Source organism: Pan paniscus, chromosome 23, assembly GCF_029289425.2.
Source record: "Pan paniscus chromosome 23, NHGRI_mPanPan1-v2.0_pri, whole genome shotgun sequence".
Taxonomy (NCBI): Eukaryota; Metazoa; Chordata; class Mammalia; order Primates; family Hominidae; genus Pan; species Pan paniscus.
Window position 1 is genome coordinate 30,735,376 of NC_085927.1, and position 18,312 is coordinate 30,753,687.

Here is an 18,312-nt window from a genome sequence, read left to right on the forward strand (position 1 = left end):
AGCCCCAGCATCTTTGATGTGGATTGGAGACAATTGCCTGGTTCCCTGGGGCAGGTGAAGACTTGGTGCCACAAAGAATGCCACAGTGGATATGCCAGCACGCCACATGGCTGGCCAAGCAATTATTATTATGGATCCCTTGGGCTGTGGGCCTTCCCATCCACCCCACCACAACTGCCCAGGTAGCTGGAGCTGATCATAAACAAGAAGGCTCTGGGCAGAGTCCACGGCACCAGCACCAGCCAAGGCCCACTCCTGAAGACCCGAAGCTCAGCCCCTGGATGAAGGTCCTAAGGTCCTGAGGACTCCCCAGCCTGTGCAGGCCTGCAAACCCAGGCTGCCCACAACAGAAGGGGCTCTCGGCTTGTCTGGCGTCTCTGGCCTCCCAAGCAGGTGTGGGAGGGCGGGGCAAGTGTGGGCTGACCAGCTACTCCATATGGCCAGGGTCCTGTGCTGGTGCCTGGCTGGGGGGCTGCACAGCCTGCACTGTCTCCTCCAGGCTGCCCCTGGGGAATACCACGTAGTGTGTGGAGTTCAGCCCTGGCAGCTCCCGCTGGTTCTCCTTGCTATGCCGGATGCCATAGCCGAAATACACTGCAAGTCCTAGACAGGGCAGGAGGCAGGGCATGAGCCTGAGGTACAGGTTCCAGCCCTTCCTGTCCTCTTTGCCCTCCTCCTGACCCCGGTCCCAGCCTGGCCCCCACTCACCCATCAGCAGCCAGATGGAGAAGCGCACCCAGGTCAGATAGCTAAGTTTCAGCATGAGGCAGATGTTGAGGACGATGCTCAGGGCTGGAATCAGGGGAACCATGGGGATCTGAGGAGGCAGAGGCAGGGCAGGGCTGGGCCGGGCTGCAGGAAAGATTTGCCAGCCCAGGGCTCACTTTCTCGGGAATCCATAGAGCCTTTGTTCCTCACGGGAGATTGTGGAGACATGTGCTCACTCACCGTGCAGAAAGGGGTGCGGGATGGGTGTGCGGTCCTCCCCAGCCCCGTGAGACTTGTTCATTCTGGGATGGTAGTTGGGGAAGGGGAGGCAGCTGCCTGGGCCGAGTGTGAGTGGGTGTTGGCTAGGGGAGGTACCTGAAATAAGTCTTCCCGATACTGTTGCTGGTGAGCCCCCAGGACAAGGAGGCTGAGCAGAAACATGACACTGGTGAGCAGGAGCAGCAGGATGTAACCCCATTGTGGGAGGTGCAGGGTCGAGTTCCCAAAGACGAGCACGCAGCCTATGGTGATGGCTGAGGCCAACATAACGCCAAGCGCCCAAGTCACCACTGCTCCAGGGCTGTACCCATCCAAGAAGCCCAGGTAGGGCCTCAGGGCTGGCTTCAGCTCCCCTGGCTCAGGGACAGAGGCGTGCATAGTGCCCACCAGCTGTAGGTGGTCTGAGAAGGAGCTATGCTGCTTGGTCAGGGGGCCAGGGCTGGCTGGGCCTGGGGAGCTGGGCGGGGAAGACTTCTGGAAGCGCAGCACAATGATACTGGTGGCCACGAATGTGTAGGCCAGGAGTGTGCCAAGGGACAGGAACTGAACCAGCGACTCCAGGTCCAGCAGCAGTGCCAGGAAGGCCGTGAGGAGCCCGAACGCCAGGGTGCCCGCCACAGGCACCTGTGTCCGGGGGTGCACATGGGCAAACACCTGGAAGAAGAGCCCATCGGCGGCCATGGCATAGACAATGCGTGGCAGGGAGAAGAGGAGGCTGAGTAGGACGGTGTTCATGGCTGTAGCAGAGAGAGTGGGGAGGGTCAGCATGGCGGAGAAGCCCAGCAGGGGCCTCTTCTGGGGGTCGGTGCATGGGTGGCTCCTTGGGAACAAGGGCATGAGCTTGTCTGGGCTCTCAGAGTAAGCATGAGTTTGTGTAGGAGTAATAGATTGTCAGCGCTTTGCCCAAGAACAGGACATCTGGGTTAGGTCACAGGCCCACTGGAGCATCGGATGAGGGCTGAGTCCCTCTGCCTAGGAAATAATCTATAAGGACATGCCCAGAACTAATATGCTATGGACCATGTGTGGGGCGGTCCCTTCCAAAGTTTCTGAAGAAACTTTTTTTGAAGTGAAGAGTTTCTAATAATTAGCACTTTCCTTGCCCCATTATGCAACTAGTAAAACAGCCCCAGTTGAAGGTGCATTCCCCAAGAATCTGAGGACAAGGCTCCCCTTGCTCTTTTCCCTGCCACCCCGCCCAGGAAGAGTCTCTCACCACAGATGGAGCCAGCTGCCACGATGAAGCCAGCCCACCTGTAGCCCCGCTGGTAGAAGGCATCTGCAAGCGCTGAGTCGGGGTCCAGGCTGTGCCAGGGCACCATGAGGGTTAGCACGGTGGAGACAAGGATGTAGGCACCAGCTGCAATGGCAAGCGAGATGGCGATGGCCAGAGGCACAGACCGCCGTGGGTTCTGGGCCTCTTCACTGGAGGCGGCAATGACGTCGAAGCCCACGAAAGCATAGAAGCAGGAGGCAGTGCCGGCCATGACGCCGGAGAAGCCGAAGGGTGCAAAGCCGCCTTCGTCAGCGCTCCAGTTGTGAGGCTGGGCCAGGATGAAGCCCAGGATGACAATGAAGAGAATGACAAGCAGGCTGATGGCCGAGAAGGTGTGATTGAGCCAGGAGGACACGCGGGCTCCACAGGAGACAAAGGCAGAGGCCAGGAGGATGATGCCAGCAGCCAGGAAGTCCGGGTAGTGGCCCAGGAGGGGCACCTGCCAGGAACCCACGTGGGTCTCAGTGAAGTTGCGGATGCCGTGGCTGAACATAGAGTCCAGGTAGCCACTCCAGGCACGGGCCACGGCGGCGCCACCGATGATGTATTCGAGGAGAACATTCCAGCCGATGAGGAAGGCCCACAGCTCGCCCATGGATACGTAGGTGAACAGGTAGGCAGAGCCCGTGCGTGGCACACGTGCCCCAAATTCTGCATAGCATAGGGCTGCCAGCAGGGAGGCCACAGCGGCCACACCGAAGGACAAGAGCACAGCAGGGCCAGCCACCTCCTTGGCCACGGCACCTGTGAGCACGTAGAGACCCGAGCCCACCATGCCACCCACGCCCAGAAGAGTCAGGTCCAGCGTGGACAGGCAGCGCCGCAGTGACGTCTCCATGGTGGAGTCCTCCAGCGGCTTCAGGCGGTTCAGCTTCTGGCATAAGCGTGCCAGGCTAGCAATGGTGGGCAGCCCCCGGGCCATGGCAGGTGGCCGAGAAGAGCACCGAGCCAGCTACTGGAACCTGCTAGGGCCAGAGGGGAATGACAGGATGCGCAGCCGGGGCCTGACCAGCCTTCCATCCCTCCTGGTCTGACCACCCCCAGTCCTCTCTCTGTCCCTGACCTGGGGACCTGGACACCCTCACCAGGGGCCTGCTGGAGAGCTGGAATGGGGCAGGTGTCAGAGCCTGTGGGCAGGAGGTCACAGGAAGCCTGGAGGCCCTGTCTGCATCCCAGGCAGCAAAGGAGGCCTGGTGAGGCCCCACCTGCTCACCAGCTCGGTGGCCCTGAGGGGTGGGGAGGGAGCAGCTCCAGGGGGAGCAGGGTGAGAGGCTGGGAACGGCTCAGTGGTGGGGTCCCAGAGCCAGGTGAAACCGAGGCTTCCCCAGAGTCGAGCCGGACCCGGAACAGGAGCCGCGGCTCTGCGTCGGGGCGGGTGTGGCCCAGGCAGCCACCTGGCCACAGACAGACAGTGGCGGCTACATACACCCCCGCCCCTGCACCCGTGGCCAGGCTGGGGTATCCGCGCGCCAGGCGGAATGCAGGGGCGCCCTGGGCCCGCACACCTCCCCATGTCCGACACGCCGCTGCTGCTAGAGCCTGCTCCGCCGCGCCCCCGTCCCCGGACACCTGCGCCTTCGCCTGTTCTTGGGCCTGAGCCCGTCCCAGTCCCCGTCCCCGCAGGATCTGCTGCAACCCACCTGCTGCTGCCGCAGCCGCTGCCTCCGCTCTGAGCACTGAGCCCGCCCAGTTCGCCGGCGCCGAGCGCAGGGCCCGCCCCCATCCCAGGCCCCCCGCGCGGCCCCACCCGCTGCCACACACCCAGATATTTCACCCTGCCCACTCTGCCCGACCTCGCAAGGTCGTTACCGGAGCTCACCGGGGTCTAGGGAAGCCCTGTGACTGTGACTCAGTCACAGATGGAGAAGGTCAGACCGCCGGCTAACTGACTAGCCTAGGTCAGTTCGGGGAGGTTAAGGGCCACGTCTGAAAGTCCGCAGCCCACCTTCTTTCTACTGCAGCGGACACCCTTCTTGATCCCTCACCCCAGTACATGAACCCCACCCAGCTGGGCCCCAGACAGGCCCCACAGCACCGTCATGTGAGCTTCAGGCACAGTGAGTTAGATGAAGACATGGGTCTGGCAGAGTGGCCTGGGGCGGTCCCTGACCTCTACTCTTACAATGGGGTGGCAGTCAGCCACCCTCACAGGTTGGCAAGAGACTGCAGCCTTTTGAGAGAGTTCTGCGAATTGAGGGAATGCATTCTGGCTGTTTTGAGCCTGCAGCTACCACGTCCTGCAAGGAAGCAAGCAGCTTCTGGGACCAGCCTGCAGCCCTCCTGTGGGGGACTAGAGCTCCTCAGACCCCAGTGGCAGCCCTTCCTAGCCTAGGCACCTCTGGCAGGCCGGGAGGGCCCTATGGGACCCCAATAGCAGATCCCCACTTGTATTTATCAGCGACAGCCACTGTGTCCTGAGTACTGCATTCCAGTGCCCCATGCCCCAGGCAGGCAGCTATGCAACAATACACCTGGCTAATTTTTTAATTTTAATTTTTTTAGAGACTGGGTCTCACTATGCTGCCCGGGCTGGTCTCGAACTCTTGGCCTCCCAAAAGGCTGTGATTACATTCATGAACTTGGCTCCTGGCCTCCCCAGAACGCTATACTAGACATGTGTTCAGGCTTATATGTGGTTTGTGGAATGGAATCTTAGGAGCATCTGCAGCCTATCCAGCCTATTGGGCTGGTGACAGGATGATGGACTCCCAGACAAGATGGTGCCAATTTGGAACATTCTGCCTTGGCCAGAATGCCAATACCTTCTAATATTTGGCTGGTATTGTCTTGAGGAACTTCTCAGATGGCTCCCACTTCCGGTGGGATGGTAGCTTCCTTACCCCATCCCTGTGTTGCCTGAGCAGACGTCCCTTGTCCTGAAATGTCACCACAAAAGTCTAGGCACTTCAGGCCAGAGGGTTAGGCAGATTTGTAATGGGAGCTCCCCAAAGGCCTTACCAATGACTGCCTTATTGCTGGTGTCCAGTGTTTTGGAGTGTTGACTTTTTATCTACCTGGAGAAGGTGTGACACCACACCCTCTACCACAGGCACCAACATACAACGGATATGTGAGACTAAGCAGGGCTGATGCAGTAAATTGTACATTTCCAGGGATATTTCACTCACTACTGAGTGAGACAGTTACACAGAGCAACCCCACAGTGATGCAGTGAAGACAAACCACCAGGAAACAAAAACTTTCTAACTCATTCTACAAGGCCAGGATTACCCTGACGCTAAACTCAACAAGACATCACAAGAAAAGAAAACCACAGACCAAAATCCCTTATGAAAATAGATGTAGAAATCCCCAGCAAAACACAGTGGACTCTTGAACAACACAGGTTTACTAATACATAGATATTTTTCAACCAAATGTCGATCAAAAATACAGTATTTGTCTAGGCCCAGTGGCTCACACCGGTAATCCCATCACTTTGGGAGGCTGAAGTGAGAGGATCGCTTGAACCCAGGAGTCTGAGGCTGCAGTGAGCTATGATCCTGTCACTGCACTTCAGCCTAGGTGGCAAAGCAAGACCCTGTCTCCAAAACTAATAAATAAATAAATTAAAATAAGTGGTGGGTGCCTGTAATCGCAGCTACTTGGGAGGCTGAGGCAGGAGAATCGCTTGAACCCGGGAGGCAGAAGTTGCAATGAGCTGAGATGGCGCCATTGCACTCCAGCGTGGGTGACAGAGTGAGACTCTGTCTCAAAAAAAAATAAAAAACAAAAAACAAAAAATTCATATGGAAATGCAAGGGATCCAGAATAGCCAAAATACTTGGGTATTTTGCCTGGGTAACATAGGGAGACCTCACCTCTATGAAAAGGTAAAAAAATTATCTGGGCATGGTGGCATGCGCCTGTGGTCTCAGCTACTGGGAGTGGGGGGTGGTGTTGAGGTGGAAGGATTTCTTGAGCCTGGGAGGTTGAGGTTGCAGTGAGGCATGTTTGTGCCACTGCACTCCAGCTTGGGTGATAGTCAGACCCTGTCTCAAAAAAAAAAAAAAGTAAAGAAAGAAATTAAAGGCAACATAAATAAATGGAAAGACATCCCGTGTTCATAGACTGTAAGACTTTAAATATAAAATGGCAGTATTCCCCAAACTGGTCTACAGATTCAGGGGTTGCATAGATTGAGTGCAATTCCTATTGAAATCCCAACTACCTGTTTTGCAAAAATCATCAAAATTCATGTGGAAATGCAAGGGATCCAGAATAGTCAAAATACTTTTGAAAAAGTTTTGGAGGACTTACAATTCCTGATTTCTAAACTGATTGCAAAATGACTGTAATCAAGATTGTGGTGGTGACATAAGAGTAGACACATAGATGAACGGAATAGAATTGACAGTCCACAAATAAACAGTTAAGTTTATGGTCAAGTGATTTTTTAAAAATAGACTTTATTAGCTGGGAATGGTGATACACGCCTGTAGTCCCAGTTACTCAGGAAGCTGAGTTGGGAGGATGGCTTGAGCCTAGGAGGCTCAAGGCTGTAGTGGGCTTGATCATACCTGTGAATAGCCTCTTCACTCTAGCCTGGGCAACATAGCAAGACCCTGTATCTAAAAAAAAAAAAAAGTTGAGTTTTCAGAGCAGTTTTAGGTTCACAGCAATATTGAGCAGAAAGTACAGTTCCCATATACTTCTGCTCCCACACACGTGTAGCCCCCTCTCCCACTACTGACATCCAGCACCAAAGGGGCATATTTGTTACAATCGATTAACCTACATTGACACATCATTATCACCCAAAGTCCATAGTTTACATTAGGGTTCACTCTTCCGGTTGTACATTCTATGGGTTTGGACAAATGTGTAATGACACATAGACACACCATTATTGTATCACACACAGTAGTTTCATTGCCCTAAAAACCCTCTGTGCTCTGCCTGTCCCTCCCTGCTAACACCTGGCAACCACCGATCTTTTTCCTGTCTCCATAGTCTAGTCTTACTTTTGCAGAATCTTATATAGTTGGGATTATAGAGTATATTGCCTTTTCAGGCTTCTTTCCCTTAATAATATGCATTTGAGATTCCTCTATGACTTTTCATGGCTGAATAGCTCGTTTTAATTTAATTTTTTATTTTTGAGACAGAGTCTCACTCTGTCGCCCAGGCTGGAGTGAAGTGGAGTGATCTTGGCTCACTGCAGCCTCTGCCTTCAGGGTTCAAACGATTCTCATGTCTCAGCCTCCCGAATGGCTGGGGACTGCAGACGTGCACTGTCACACCAGGCTAATTTTTGTATTTTTAGTAGAGACGGGGTTTTCCCATGTTGGCCAGGTTAGTCTCAAACTCATTTCCTCAAGTGATACACCTGCTTCAACCTCCCCAATGTGCTGGGATTACAAGCGTGAGCCACCCAACCCGGCCTGTGCTATTTCTAAAATGCAGGAGATGAAGTTGCCATGTGAAAGATGCAACATTCTTATCTTCAAGGATGAGAAGTTGAAATGAGAGAATTCTATACAGACCTTGTTAAAACACTGTTATCTTTTAAGTCTCCCCATATAATTTAGTTGCCTCTTCATAACTTATTATTCTTTGTCCAATTCAGTGTATAAGTAACAGACTCTAACTTCTTCTTTGGGTCTTCAAATGTCCTTATGAGGGTTCCCAACCCATGTAAAACTTGTACTCAATAAATTTGTGGGACTGTGTGGTGGCTCACTCCTGTGATCCCAGTGCTTTGGGAGGCCGAGGGGGGCTTGCTTGAGTCCAGGAGTTCAAGACCGGTCTGGGCAATATAGTGAGATCCCGGTTCAACACTTTTTAAATTAGACTGGTGTGGTGGGTGGCATGTGCCTGCAGTTCCAGCTACTCAGGAGGCTGAGGTGGGAGGATAGCTTGAGCCCAGGAGTTTGAGGCTGCAATGAGCTGTGATCTCACCACTGCACTCCAGCACCCCTTATTTATAAATAAATATAATGGCTAGCCTTAGGGACTCTGTTAGCCAGATTAAAGAACAGAAATCAGATGTAGAATAGCATATAAATAAATTTATGTGCTTTTCTCCTGTTAACCTGTCCTATGTCAATTTAATTCTTGGGCCCAGCTGAGACTCTAGGGATGGAAGTGGAGTTTTGCCACCCCTACAGTTTCTGGTGACAAGGATGGGATCCTCTCAAGCCTAAAGATGGGATCCTGGGAGAACAAATAAAAGCGGGCACAGGTAGGAATTCTTACCAAAGTGAACTCTTTTTTTTTTTTGAGACGGAGTCTCGCTCTGTAGCCCAGGCTGGAGTGCAGTGGCACGATCTCGGCTCACTGCAAGCTCTGCCTCCTGGGTTCACGCCATTCTCCTGCCTCAGCCTCCCACGTAGCTGGGACTATAGGCGCCCGCCACCACGCCCGGCTAATTTTTTTTTGTATTTTTGGTAGAGACGGGGTTTCACCGTGTTAGCCAGGATGGTCTCAATCTCCTGACCTCGTCATCCACCTGCCTCGGCCTCCCAAAGTGCTGGGATTACAGGCGTGAGCCACCACGCCCAGCCCAAAGTGAACTCTTCTGGATCTCTGTCTGTAATGCCTGGTTGAAAGAGGAGAGTAAAATTTTTCCTTGTCCCTTTCTAAATTCAAACTGGCAGGAGAAAAGCATGGTAAGAATTGATTCTTTGAGTTATGACTCTTATGTCAACCTTAAATAATGAGATTCAGAAAATATCAGCTAGGCACGTTGGTTTATGCTTGTAATCCCAGCACTTTGGGAGGCCAAGGTGGAAGGATCACTTGAACCCAGGAGTTGGAGGCTGCAGTGAGCTATAATTACATCACTGCATTCCAGTCTGGGTGACACAGACCTAGTCTCCAAAAAACAAAAACCAAAAAAACCAAAGGAAATATGATTTTTATTCTAGTGCAAAGCTTGAGGATGGACACCCAGGAAACAGCTTCCAAAGGGTTGGGGTCATTGCTCCAAAGTGGGGAAGCTAAGGTTTCACTCATAGAGGCAGAAACAGTGTCAGCAGGATTGCAACATCTTCTGTACAAATCCAGTATGTTAGATTCCATTAGTACAGCTTGCTACATTCCAAGGAAAATTGTTTCAACATTCTGTGAGAAGAAGTCAAGCTCTGAGGGCATCTTATCTCTGATGCTGCTCAGACATTTCTAACCATTTACAGGGAAAAGCAGAAGTTGCAACTGCATGCTCCATGCCTCAGGCCACATGGCCACATTCCTCCTGAGGCTCATAATAATGTAAAGTTCCAACAGCTTGGTGGTGGCTCACGCCTGTAATCCCAGCACTTTGGGAAGCTGAGGTGGCTGGATAACTTAAGAAAGGAGTTTGAGACCAGCCTGGCCAACGCAGCGAAACCCCGTCTCTACTAAGTATACAAAAATTAGCCCGGCATGGTGGCGGGCACCTGTAGTCCCAGCTACTCAGGAGGCTGAGGTGGGAGGATTGCATGATCCTGGGAGTTTGAGGCTGTAGTGAGCCATGATTGCAGCACTGCACTCCAGCCTGGGTGACAGAGGGAGACCTTGTCTCAAAAAAAAAAAAAAAAAAGAATTATTTGATTTCACACTTCCGAATTTGGTATTTGGCTCTGCATACATAGTGGCTATTGACCCACAGCCTCCCAGAAATAAGGCTTGTTTTCCATGTCTCTGTTGTGTGGTTTATCATATCTTGTTTTATGCCTTGAGAACATGGCTCTGTGACCAATTGAAATATTCTCTTTGGTTTCTGCCAGCTGCGGGGGTTGGGAGGACAAGTCCTTGTTAGGCTGCTAGCCAGCTGCCCAGGAATCAGAAACACAGTGTCTCTGTCCAACGGTTCCAGCTCTCAGAGGAGTTTGTCCTACTTGTCTCAGCTTTCATTGCCTTGATAACAATTAGGATATTTGCCTGCTTAGGCTATCTTGAAAAAGACTTTGGATCTTGAGGGGGATTGCATCTTTTCCAGCCTGTTTGGGATGCTCTTCTGTGTCTCCAGTTAAGCCAGAAAAGGCATACTGATTTTAAGCCATAAAAAGGCTTATTGGTTTTGAGTCACAATTAAAGTAGGTATAACATTGAAGATTTGGACTTTTGAATCTAAAAGCTTTTTTTTTTTTTTTTCTTTAAGACAGAGTCCCGCTCTGTTGCCCAAGCTGGAGTGCAGTGGTGCAGTCTCGGCTCACTGCAACCTCTGTTTCGTGGATTCAAGTGATTCTCCTGCCTCAGCCTCCCGAGTAGCTGGTATTACAGGCATCTGCCACCATGCCTGGCTAATTTTTTGTATTTTTAGTAGAGACAGGGTTTCACCATGTTGGCCAGGCTGGTATCGAACTCCTGACCTCATGATCTGCCTGCCTCGGCTTCCCAAAGTGCTGGGATTACAGGCATGAGCCACTGTGCCCAGCCTAAAAGTATTTTTATTAAAGCGTGCTATTGGCCAGGTGTGGTGGCTCACACCTGTAATCTCAACCTTGTGGGAGACTGAGGTGGGAGGATCGCTTGAGCCCAGGAGGTTGAGCTGCAGTGAGCTATGATCTTGCCACTACTGCACTCCAGCCTGGGCAACACAGTGAGACCCCATCTGTAAACCGCCCCCCCCACACATAAAAGGGTGCTTTCATCCCAAACAACCATCCTATTGGTAACTAGAGAAATATCAAATTAAAAAGAAGACACAAAGAAATATAGGCCAGGCACGGTGGCTCATGCCTGTAATTCCAGCACTTTGGGAGGCCAAGGTGGGTGGATCATGAGATCAAGAGATCGAAGCCATCCTGGCCAAAATGTTGAAACCCCATCTCTACTAAACATACAAAAATTAGCCGGGCATGGTGGTGTGCGCTTGTAGTCCCAACTACTCAGGAGGCTGAGGCAGGAGAATCACTTGAACCCAGGAGGCTGAGTTTGCAGTGAGCCAAGATCATGCCATTGCACTCCAGCCTGGGCGACAGAGCCAGACTCTATCTCAAAAAAAAAAAAAAAAAAAAAAAAAAAAAAAAAAAAGAAATATGGTTAGCTTTAGGGACTTCCTTTAATCTTCCTCAATATTAAAGAACAGAAATCAGATGTAGAAAAAAAGTTGAAATCTGCACCCTCTGTAAATTATCCTCCTCCACCCACCTGTGCTCTGCTCAACCCCCAAGTCCCTGTCCCTGATCCCCCAGAAGGTCTTTCGGATATCTGGGCCCCTGACTTACACTTACCCTCCTCAAAACTTGGCCCTATTCTCCTCAGCAAATTTCTTTTAGACCTAAAACTTCTCCAAATATCCTTTCAATGCCCAGCTGCCTACTTTAACTTCTCTTTTCCTATAAAATTCACAGAAAGCACCCCAGCCTGTTTTCCAGGCCCAAGATATACAGGTGACATGTATATACTGATAGCCAGAAAATAGACCTAACACAGGCTCTGGGAATGAGCAGCCAGGCTTGCTTCACTGTACCTTACAATTCCTCCTACTTCCTGGGGCTCTGTAATCAAACCTCATCAGCTCCAGGCATTCCCATGTTTAGGCCGAAACCACAAAAAAATCTACTGGACTATCGTACTCTTAAGAAAAAGAAACCATAAAAATTACCCTAGATCTCTGATAACAAAAAATATGCTCTGAAACTCCTTCTTGGAGAAAATCTACATTCTTTCTCAGTTTTCTTGCTCTGTCGCCAGTCTTATCATATCTTTAAAACTTAAGGGCCAGGCACAGTGGCTCAAGCCTGTAATCCCAGCACTTTGGGAGGCTGAGGCAGGCGGATCACGAGGTCAGGAGATCGAGACCATCCTGGCTAACACGGTGAAACCCCGTCTCTACTAAAAATACAAAAAAATTAGCCAGGCGTGGCGGCGTGCGCCTGTAGTCCCATCTGCTGGGGAGGCTGAGACAGCAGAATGGCGTGAATCCGGGAGGCGGAGCTTGCAGTGAGCCGAGATCGCGCCACTGCACTCCAGCCTGGGTGACAGAGCAAGACTTTGTCTCAAAAAAAACAAAAAACAAAAAACACAAACTTAAGTATCTGAGGAACTGGGCTGGGCGCAGTGGCTCACGCCTGTAATCCTAGCACTTTGGGAGGTCAAGGTGTGCAGATCGCTTGAGGTCAGGAGTTTGAAACCAGCTTGGCCAACATGGTGAAACCCTGTCTCTACTAAAAATATATATATATATAAATTATCCATCTGCTGGGGAGGCTGAGACAGCAGAATGGCGTGAACCCGGGAGGCGGAGCTTGCAGTGAGCCGAGATTGCACCACTGCACTCCAGCCTGGGTGACAGGACAAGACACCATCTCAAAACAAAAACAAAAACAAAAACAAAAACAAAAAAAAACTTAAGTATCTGAGGAATTGGCTGGGTGCAGTGGCTCACGCCTGTAATCCTAGCACTTTGGGAGGTCAAGGTGGGCGGATCGCTTGAGGTCAGGAGTTCGAAACCAGCCTGGCCAACATGGTGAAACCCTGTCTCTACTAAAAATATATATTAAAAAAGTTAGCCAGGTGTGGTGGCATGCACCTGTAATCCCAGCTACTTGGGAGGCTGAGGCAGGAGAGAATTACTGGAACCACTCTGGAGGCGGAGGTTGCAGTGAGCCGAGATCATGCCATTGCACTCCGGCCTGTACAACAGAGCCAGGCTCCATCTCAAAAAAATAAAATAAAATAAAATAAAAGTGTCTGAGGAATTAACTAGAACAACCCCTAGTATGCTAGTCTGAGATTTTAAAAAGTGTTGAATGTTTAACATTTTAGGTACTTTACTTCAATAATGTTTTATATTTGCCTAATATGTATGTCATAAAATTGCCAGCAAAATAAAACTTAAGATAATAACTAGCTTTGTCTAATGTTTCATGAAGTTTTCACAATTCAAATATAATTGTTAAATAAACTAAACTTATATAAATGCAAGTGGGAAAAAATTTGTAAATAAATTATTATTATTATTTTTTGAGACTGGGTGTTGCTCCATTGCCCAGGCTAAAGTATAGTAGTGGGACTGCAGCTCACTGCAGCCTTGAACTCCTCTTGCCTCAGTATCCTGAGTAGCTGGGGCGATGCCTGGCAAATTTTTAGAAAAATTTTCTTGTAGAGTGGAGTCTTGCTATGTTGCCCAGGCTGGTCTCAAATTCTGGGCCTCAAGCAACCTCCTGTCCTGGCCTCCCAAAGTGCTGGGATTACAGACGGGAGCCACTGTGCCCAGCTATAAATAATTTTTTATTGTTTTAATTTTTATTTTTGACTGACTCATTGCTAGACATACTATTTAAATAATGATTATATTTTATAAAATATGTCTACTTAAAAATAATTTCCAGGAGTTTGAGGCTGCAGTGAGCCATGATTGTGCTACTGCACTCCAGCCAACTCCAACTATTATTGAGACCTTGTCTCAATAATAATAACAATAATAATAATAATTTCTGGCCGGGCATGGTGGCTGGCTCACGCCTGTAATCCCAGCACTTTGGGAGGTCGAGGAGGACGGATCACCTGAGGTCAGGAGTTTGAGAACAGCCTGGCCAACATGGCGAAACCCCGACTCTACTAAAAATACAAAAATTAGCCAGGCGTGGTGGCAGGCGCCTGTAATCCTAGTTACTGAGGAGGCTGAGGTGGGAGAATGGCTTGAACCCAGGAGGCAGAGGTTGTAGTGAGCCGAGATTGCACCATTGCACTCCAGCCTGGGTGAGAAAAGCATACTCTGTCTCAAAAAAAAAAAAAAAAAAAAAAAATCCAAAATCTTTTTGGTAACCTAAAACCTTAAAGTCAAACTAAGTTAAATTAAAAGATGGTTATTTGTTGAATATCTAAATCACTTCCACATAAGATATAATACAGAAACATTGATTACTGAACATAAGTATAAGCTTATCTAACTTTGGTTTCTTACTACACAGGAACAAAAGATATCTGTGTCTCTCAAGAAACATGTCCTGGGCTGGCCATGGTGGCTCATACCTATAATCCCAGCACTTTGGGAGGCTGAGGGAGGAGGAGCGATTGAGCCCAGGAGTTTGGGAGCAGCCTGGGTAACATAGTGAGACCCTACATAAAATACATAAAATAATACATCTCTACATAAAATAATACAATTATCTGGGTGTGGTGGCCCATGCTTGTTGTCCCAGCTATTCTGGAGGGTGAGGTAGGAAGCTCACTTGGGAGTTTGAGGCTGCAGAGAGCCATGATCATGCCACTGCTTGGCTCTTGCTATTGAAGCCTCCCTGAGCATGTGCCCAGCTCTTGGTGTCACACTCACAACCTGGAGAGTACCCAGAAGCAGGACCAGGATGGGAGGGGCCTGGGCACCTCACCGGAACTGCTGCTGCCCAGAGCTCGGGTTTCTGTCACCCACAGCCTGGGAGGCCTTAAGTAAGTGATTCAACCTCACTGAGCCTCACTCTTTGCCTCTGAAATGGGGATCACAGGAATTCCTGCCAGGCAGGGGATATGTGAAGACTGAACGAAATGATTCACACAAAGATGTAGCCCAGTGCCTGGGGGACACTGAGCACATGCTGAGCCTTCAGCCACCTGGGAAGGATAAAGGGAAACACGGGTGGCCACCTGGGGCTGATGGAGGAATGAGGGACCCGCTGGGAGGATCCTGGGCAAACTCACCTCTGGGCATCTGCCCTGAACTTGGGCTGGCGTCACAAGGAAGTTGGTCACCAAGAAGAACACGTTCTCTCCCTAGGAGGCAAGTCTCAAGGTTGGCCTGGCTGGGCTCGCATTGACTGGAAAGGCCGGAAGCTGGCAGCCTGGTCTATGAGGGAAGGGATGTTGGCCCCATGAAATCATTAACCCTGTCCCCCCGTAAGGCAGATTGAAGCAGAGATGGGAGGCTGGCAGCGGTTCTGGCCATTTCTGAGACCATGAAGCCTCGTGCCCATATCCATCTCTTGAGACAAGTTTCTTTCTCATTTGTTCAACCAAAATATCTTTTATTTCCTTTCTTCTGTTTTTTTTTTTTTTTTTTTTTTGAGACAGAGTCTCACTGTCACCCAGACTGGAGTGCAGTGGCATGATCTCGGTTCACTACAACCTCCGCCTCCTGGGTTCAAGGGATTCTCCTGCCTCAGCCTCCTGAGTAGCTGGGATTACAGGCGTACAGAGTTTCACTTTACTCGTCCAGGCTGGAGTGCAGTGGTGTCATCAACCCTTACTGCATCCTGTAACTCCTGGGCTCAAGAGATCTTCCTGCCTCAGCCTCCCAAGTAGCTGGGACTATAGGCTGCAACTACCATGCCTGGCGTCAACCAGAATATTACAACAGCCTGCTGCTTCTAGTACTGAAGATCTAGGGGAGAGCTGGGCCCCGCACCTGCCCAGGATGGAGAGGAGGTGAGTCTCCCATCCCACACGCAGCAGCACTGGCATGGCAGGGCACAGGTGAGAAGACAGAAAGCTCTGCCTGTGGTCAAAGGGTGGCCAAGGATGTTGGAAGGGGAGGCTGACCCTCCAGTGCTGCCCATGAGAACACCGAATTTGGGGAATGCATGCCCAGGAACGGAAGGTGAGGGCTGTGCAGAGGGTGCTGAGAGTGGCAGCCATTGGGATTAGGAGGGATGGGTGGCCACTATCATTGGCGGGGGGCCGCCTGAGGGTAGAAACAGGGGCTGCAGGCTCTCATGATGCCTGGTGTGAAAGTTCAGCTTGGCTGCTGCGTGGTGTGCACCAAGCAGTAGGGAGGAGGCGAGAGGGACATCTAAGGGCCCTCTAGGAGGCCATAGTCTCATGCAGGCATGGCATGGGCAGTAGTGAAAAATGTTGGAAGGGACAGGAAGGGGTTGAGGCTGAGTCATGGGTCTGGCTGAGGCACTAGTGGATGTCACAGCCATCATGACTAGTGGACGTCACAGAGGCCATGCCAGGAGAGGGAAATAATTGATCTTTGGACATATGAGTGTGCACCTGGAAGACAGCTGTGCTGTGGGCAGGTGTTCACTGGGGCTACATACACCCTGGGAATCAGAGGAGCAGAGGTGGGTGGAAGTTAAGGCTGTGGATAAGCTGGGTGGAGGGAAGAGGAAAATGCAGCTGAGAAGGGTGGAGGAGGAGCACCTGACCGAGGTGCCCCAGGTCAGGGAGCAGGGCTACAGGAAGTTCCAGGCCCTGGCCCCACCACACCCCTCCCACACCACTCTCAAGCTCAAGCCATTAGTCTCAAACACTCCCTTCTTTTCTGTTGGCAGCCTTCGGAAATGCAGTTTCTCTGGCCTGGTTTCTCAACCCATCCCTTTTTCTACCAGAAAACCTCCTACACATCCCTGAAAGTCCTGTTCAGGTGCCACTCCTCTGTGAAGCCCTTCCTGAGAACCTGCAGCCGCCTTTGGCATCACATGCTTCTCTCTCGCACACACTGGCTGCATGGCGGGTGTTCAGGCTGTCAGTGGGGAAAGGACTTGCGCCCCCGTCAGCAACATCAGGGCCCCCACCTGAGGTGGCTTCACGAAGTCGGCCACATCCCACAGCCGGTTTCCAAGCTCCTTGATCTGAGTCACGGAAACCCCTTTGAGTCTGGTTGTGATGGAAATCTGGGGTTCCAGGTCCCGCTCCTGGTAGCCTTTTTTGGCGAGGAGAGCCCACCTGGGAAGGAGAAGATGGGCAGTGTGGTGTGTCCCCAGCGTGTAGTGACAGGGGCAGAGCTGGGCCCTACATGCTCAGTTCTCTCCCCACACCCTACAGGCTCCCAGTCCAGCATCCTCTCTGGCCCCACTTCCCACTCTAGACCCCCTGAACGAGACAGAAGCTCCAGCCATGCATCAGAGAGCTAGTGCCCTCAGACAATCACCTTCACCAGCCAGCACCCACCCCCAGCCTCAGTAGACCCAGCTCCCAGCTTATAGACTCCCCTGACCGGAGATATAGCTGGTGGTCTCTCTGGGGGCCTAGTGCTCCAGCTCTCACAGACGTTAAGGATGATGTCTTGTGCCCCCTGGGTGGGGCCGTGGGGAGGGACTGGGAAGCAGGCAGGTGGACACACAGGACAAACACACAGCTTGTTCTTGCTCTCCTGTCTTGTATTGCCTACCTCCCACCCCGTCCCATTATGGCCCCTTCCCCTCCAGCCCCTAAACAGCCCAACCCTCAACTTCAACCCAGCAGGACCAAGCCCCACCCCCCACCTCTTTCCTTGCCCCTCCAGCCTGGCCAAAAGCTCTTCTCTCTTACCCTACCACATAGACCATGATCCCAAACTGCAGCAGCCTCTGCAGGGCGCCCACCCGCCAGTTCCTGGTCATCACATACTTCTCCGTCTTATAATCCAGAAGCCCCCAGCCTGCTGTGGCCCCTGGGGAGCCCACGCTGCCAGCTCCTGCTAGCTGCGGGCACATGAGTCAGCATGGCAGCTGCAGCCACAGCTGAACAGGAGGCAAAGCAGGGCCCGAGCCAGGCCACCCCAGCCGCTGTTAAAGGGACACTTCCACTAAAGCAGGATCCAGCCTCCAACACCCAGCCCTCAGCCCCTAACCCCAGCTGCCCTGCACCTCCCACCCTCCCTACATTCCCTTTGCTGGGCCCTGGTGGCACACAGAAAACAGCAGCCCTGTCCCTGCCCTCTGGCCTCACTTCCTCCGGTGGGAGTGGACGTGGTGAGAGGATGGGGAAGGACAGCTGTTATCAGTGCTGTGAGAAGACGGCCTGAGGGCAGCAACAGCCCCGGGGGGCTCTGAGTAAAGCTTCAGGAATAAGTGACTTCTGAGCTGACGCTTGCAGATTCTGAAGTTCAACAAGCAGACAAAGATGGGGATGGAGGTTCCCAGGGGAGCGAACAGCGTATGCAAAGGCCAGCGCATGCAAGAGAACTGAGAGCCACAGAGTGAGAGGGTGACCTGGCTCTGCGAAGTTCCCCAGGCCCTCCTGAAAAGCCATTCCCAAGTGCAGTGAAGAAAACACAAGCTCTGGAGTCAGGCATGTTTCCCATTCCATGAAAGGGGGGCGATGCTGGAACCGCCTAGGGGAGGCAGGGGGATAAACGCAGCAAGGCGCCCAATCCGGTGCATGGTCTGTGGCGCATGCACCACAGCCCGGGCGAGGAGCCTCAGCACAAGCCGGCCACAGTTTCTACGGCAACCGACAACATCGGGTTGCCGGGGCGA

At 51.6% G+C, this 18,312-nt stretch overlaps 2 protein-coding genes across 10 annotated transcripts; both read right to left on the minus strand.

Annotated features, from left to right (window-relative positions):
* Positions 1-90: 90 nt before the first annotated feature.
* SLC7A4 (solute carrier family 7 member 4) lies at positions 91-3,981 on the minus strand. 2 transcript variants are annotated; one of them, XM_034948758.3, is made up of 5 exons: positions 3,904-3,981; positions 2,204-3,225; positions 1,084-1,724; positions 709-817; positions 91-603 (listed from the first exon to the last, which is right to left on the minus strand). In XM_034948758.3, exons 2-5 carry the CDS (start codon positions 3,183-3,185, stop codon positions 428-430), a joined length of 1,908 nt encoding a protein of 635 aa, XP_034804649.2. In that variant the 5' UTR covers positions 3,186-3,225; positions 3,904-3,981; the 3' UTR covers positions 91-427. The 2 variants fall into 2 exon arrangements, with proteins under 2 accessions (XP_034804649.2, XP_008956886.3); XM_008958638.4 differs by having other exon boundaries at positions 2,204-3,228; positions 3,904-3,946.
* Positions 3,982-6,652: 2,671 nt separating this feature from the next.
* On the minus strand, positions 6,653-18,273 carry LOC100978723 (P2X purinoceptor 6-like). 8 transcript variants are annotated; one of them, XM_034948800.3, is made up of 4 exons: positions 18,046-18,273; positions 16,648-16,798; positions 14,831-14,975; positions 6,653-6,834 (listed from the first exon to the last, which is right to left on the minus strand). In XM_034948800.3, exons 1-4 carry the CDS (start codon positions 18,135-18,137, stop codon positions 6,716-6,718), a joined length of 507 nt encoding a protein of 168 aa, XP_034804691.3. In that variant the 5' UTR covers positions 18,138-18,273; the 3' UTR covers positions 6,653-6,715. The 8 variants fall into 8 exon arrangements, with proteins under 8 accessions (XP_034804691.3, XP_034804692.3, XP_034804690.3 ...); XM_034948801.3 differs by lacking the exon at positions 18,046-18,273 and adding an exon at positions 17,462-17,672; XM_034948799.3 differs by lacking the exon at positions 18,046-18,273 and adding an exon at positions 17,384-17,654.
* Positions 18,274-18,312: the final 39 nt, after the last annotated feature.

Excerpts from the sequence above, each read along its gene's own strand:
- SLC7A4 (XM_034948758.3), bottom strand. The coding sequence starts at position 3,185 with ATGGCCCGGGGGCTGCCCACCATTGCTAGCCTGGCACGCTTATGCCAG. Across the intron at positions 1,725-2,203 it reads GGCAGCTGGCTCCATCTGTG|CCATGAACACCGTCCTACTC; the intron begins GTGAGAGACTCT and ends TCTCTGCTACAG. Across the intron at positions 604-708 it reads CTCCATCTGGCTGCTGATGG|GACTTGCAGTGTATTTCGGC; the intron begins GTGAGTGGGGGC and ends TGCCCTGTCTAG.
- LOC100978723 (XM_034948799.3), bottom strand. The coding sequence starts at position 17,547 with ATGTGCCCGCAGCTAGCAGGAGCTGGCAGCGTGGGCTCCCCAGGGGCC. Across the intron at positions 16,799-17,383 it reads ATCATGGTCTATGTGGTAGG|GTGGGCTCTCCTCGCCAAAA; the intron begins GTAAGAGAGAAG and ends TCTCCTTCCCAG. Across the intron at positions 6,835-14,830 it reads TTCAGGGCAGATGCCCAGAG|ATACAGGGTCTTGCTATGTT; the intron begins GTGAGTTTGCCC and ends TTTTTTTTTTAG.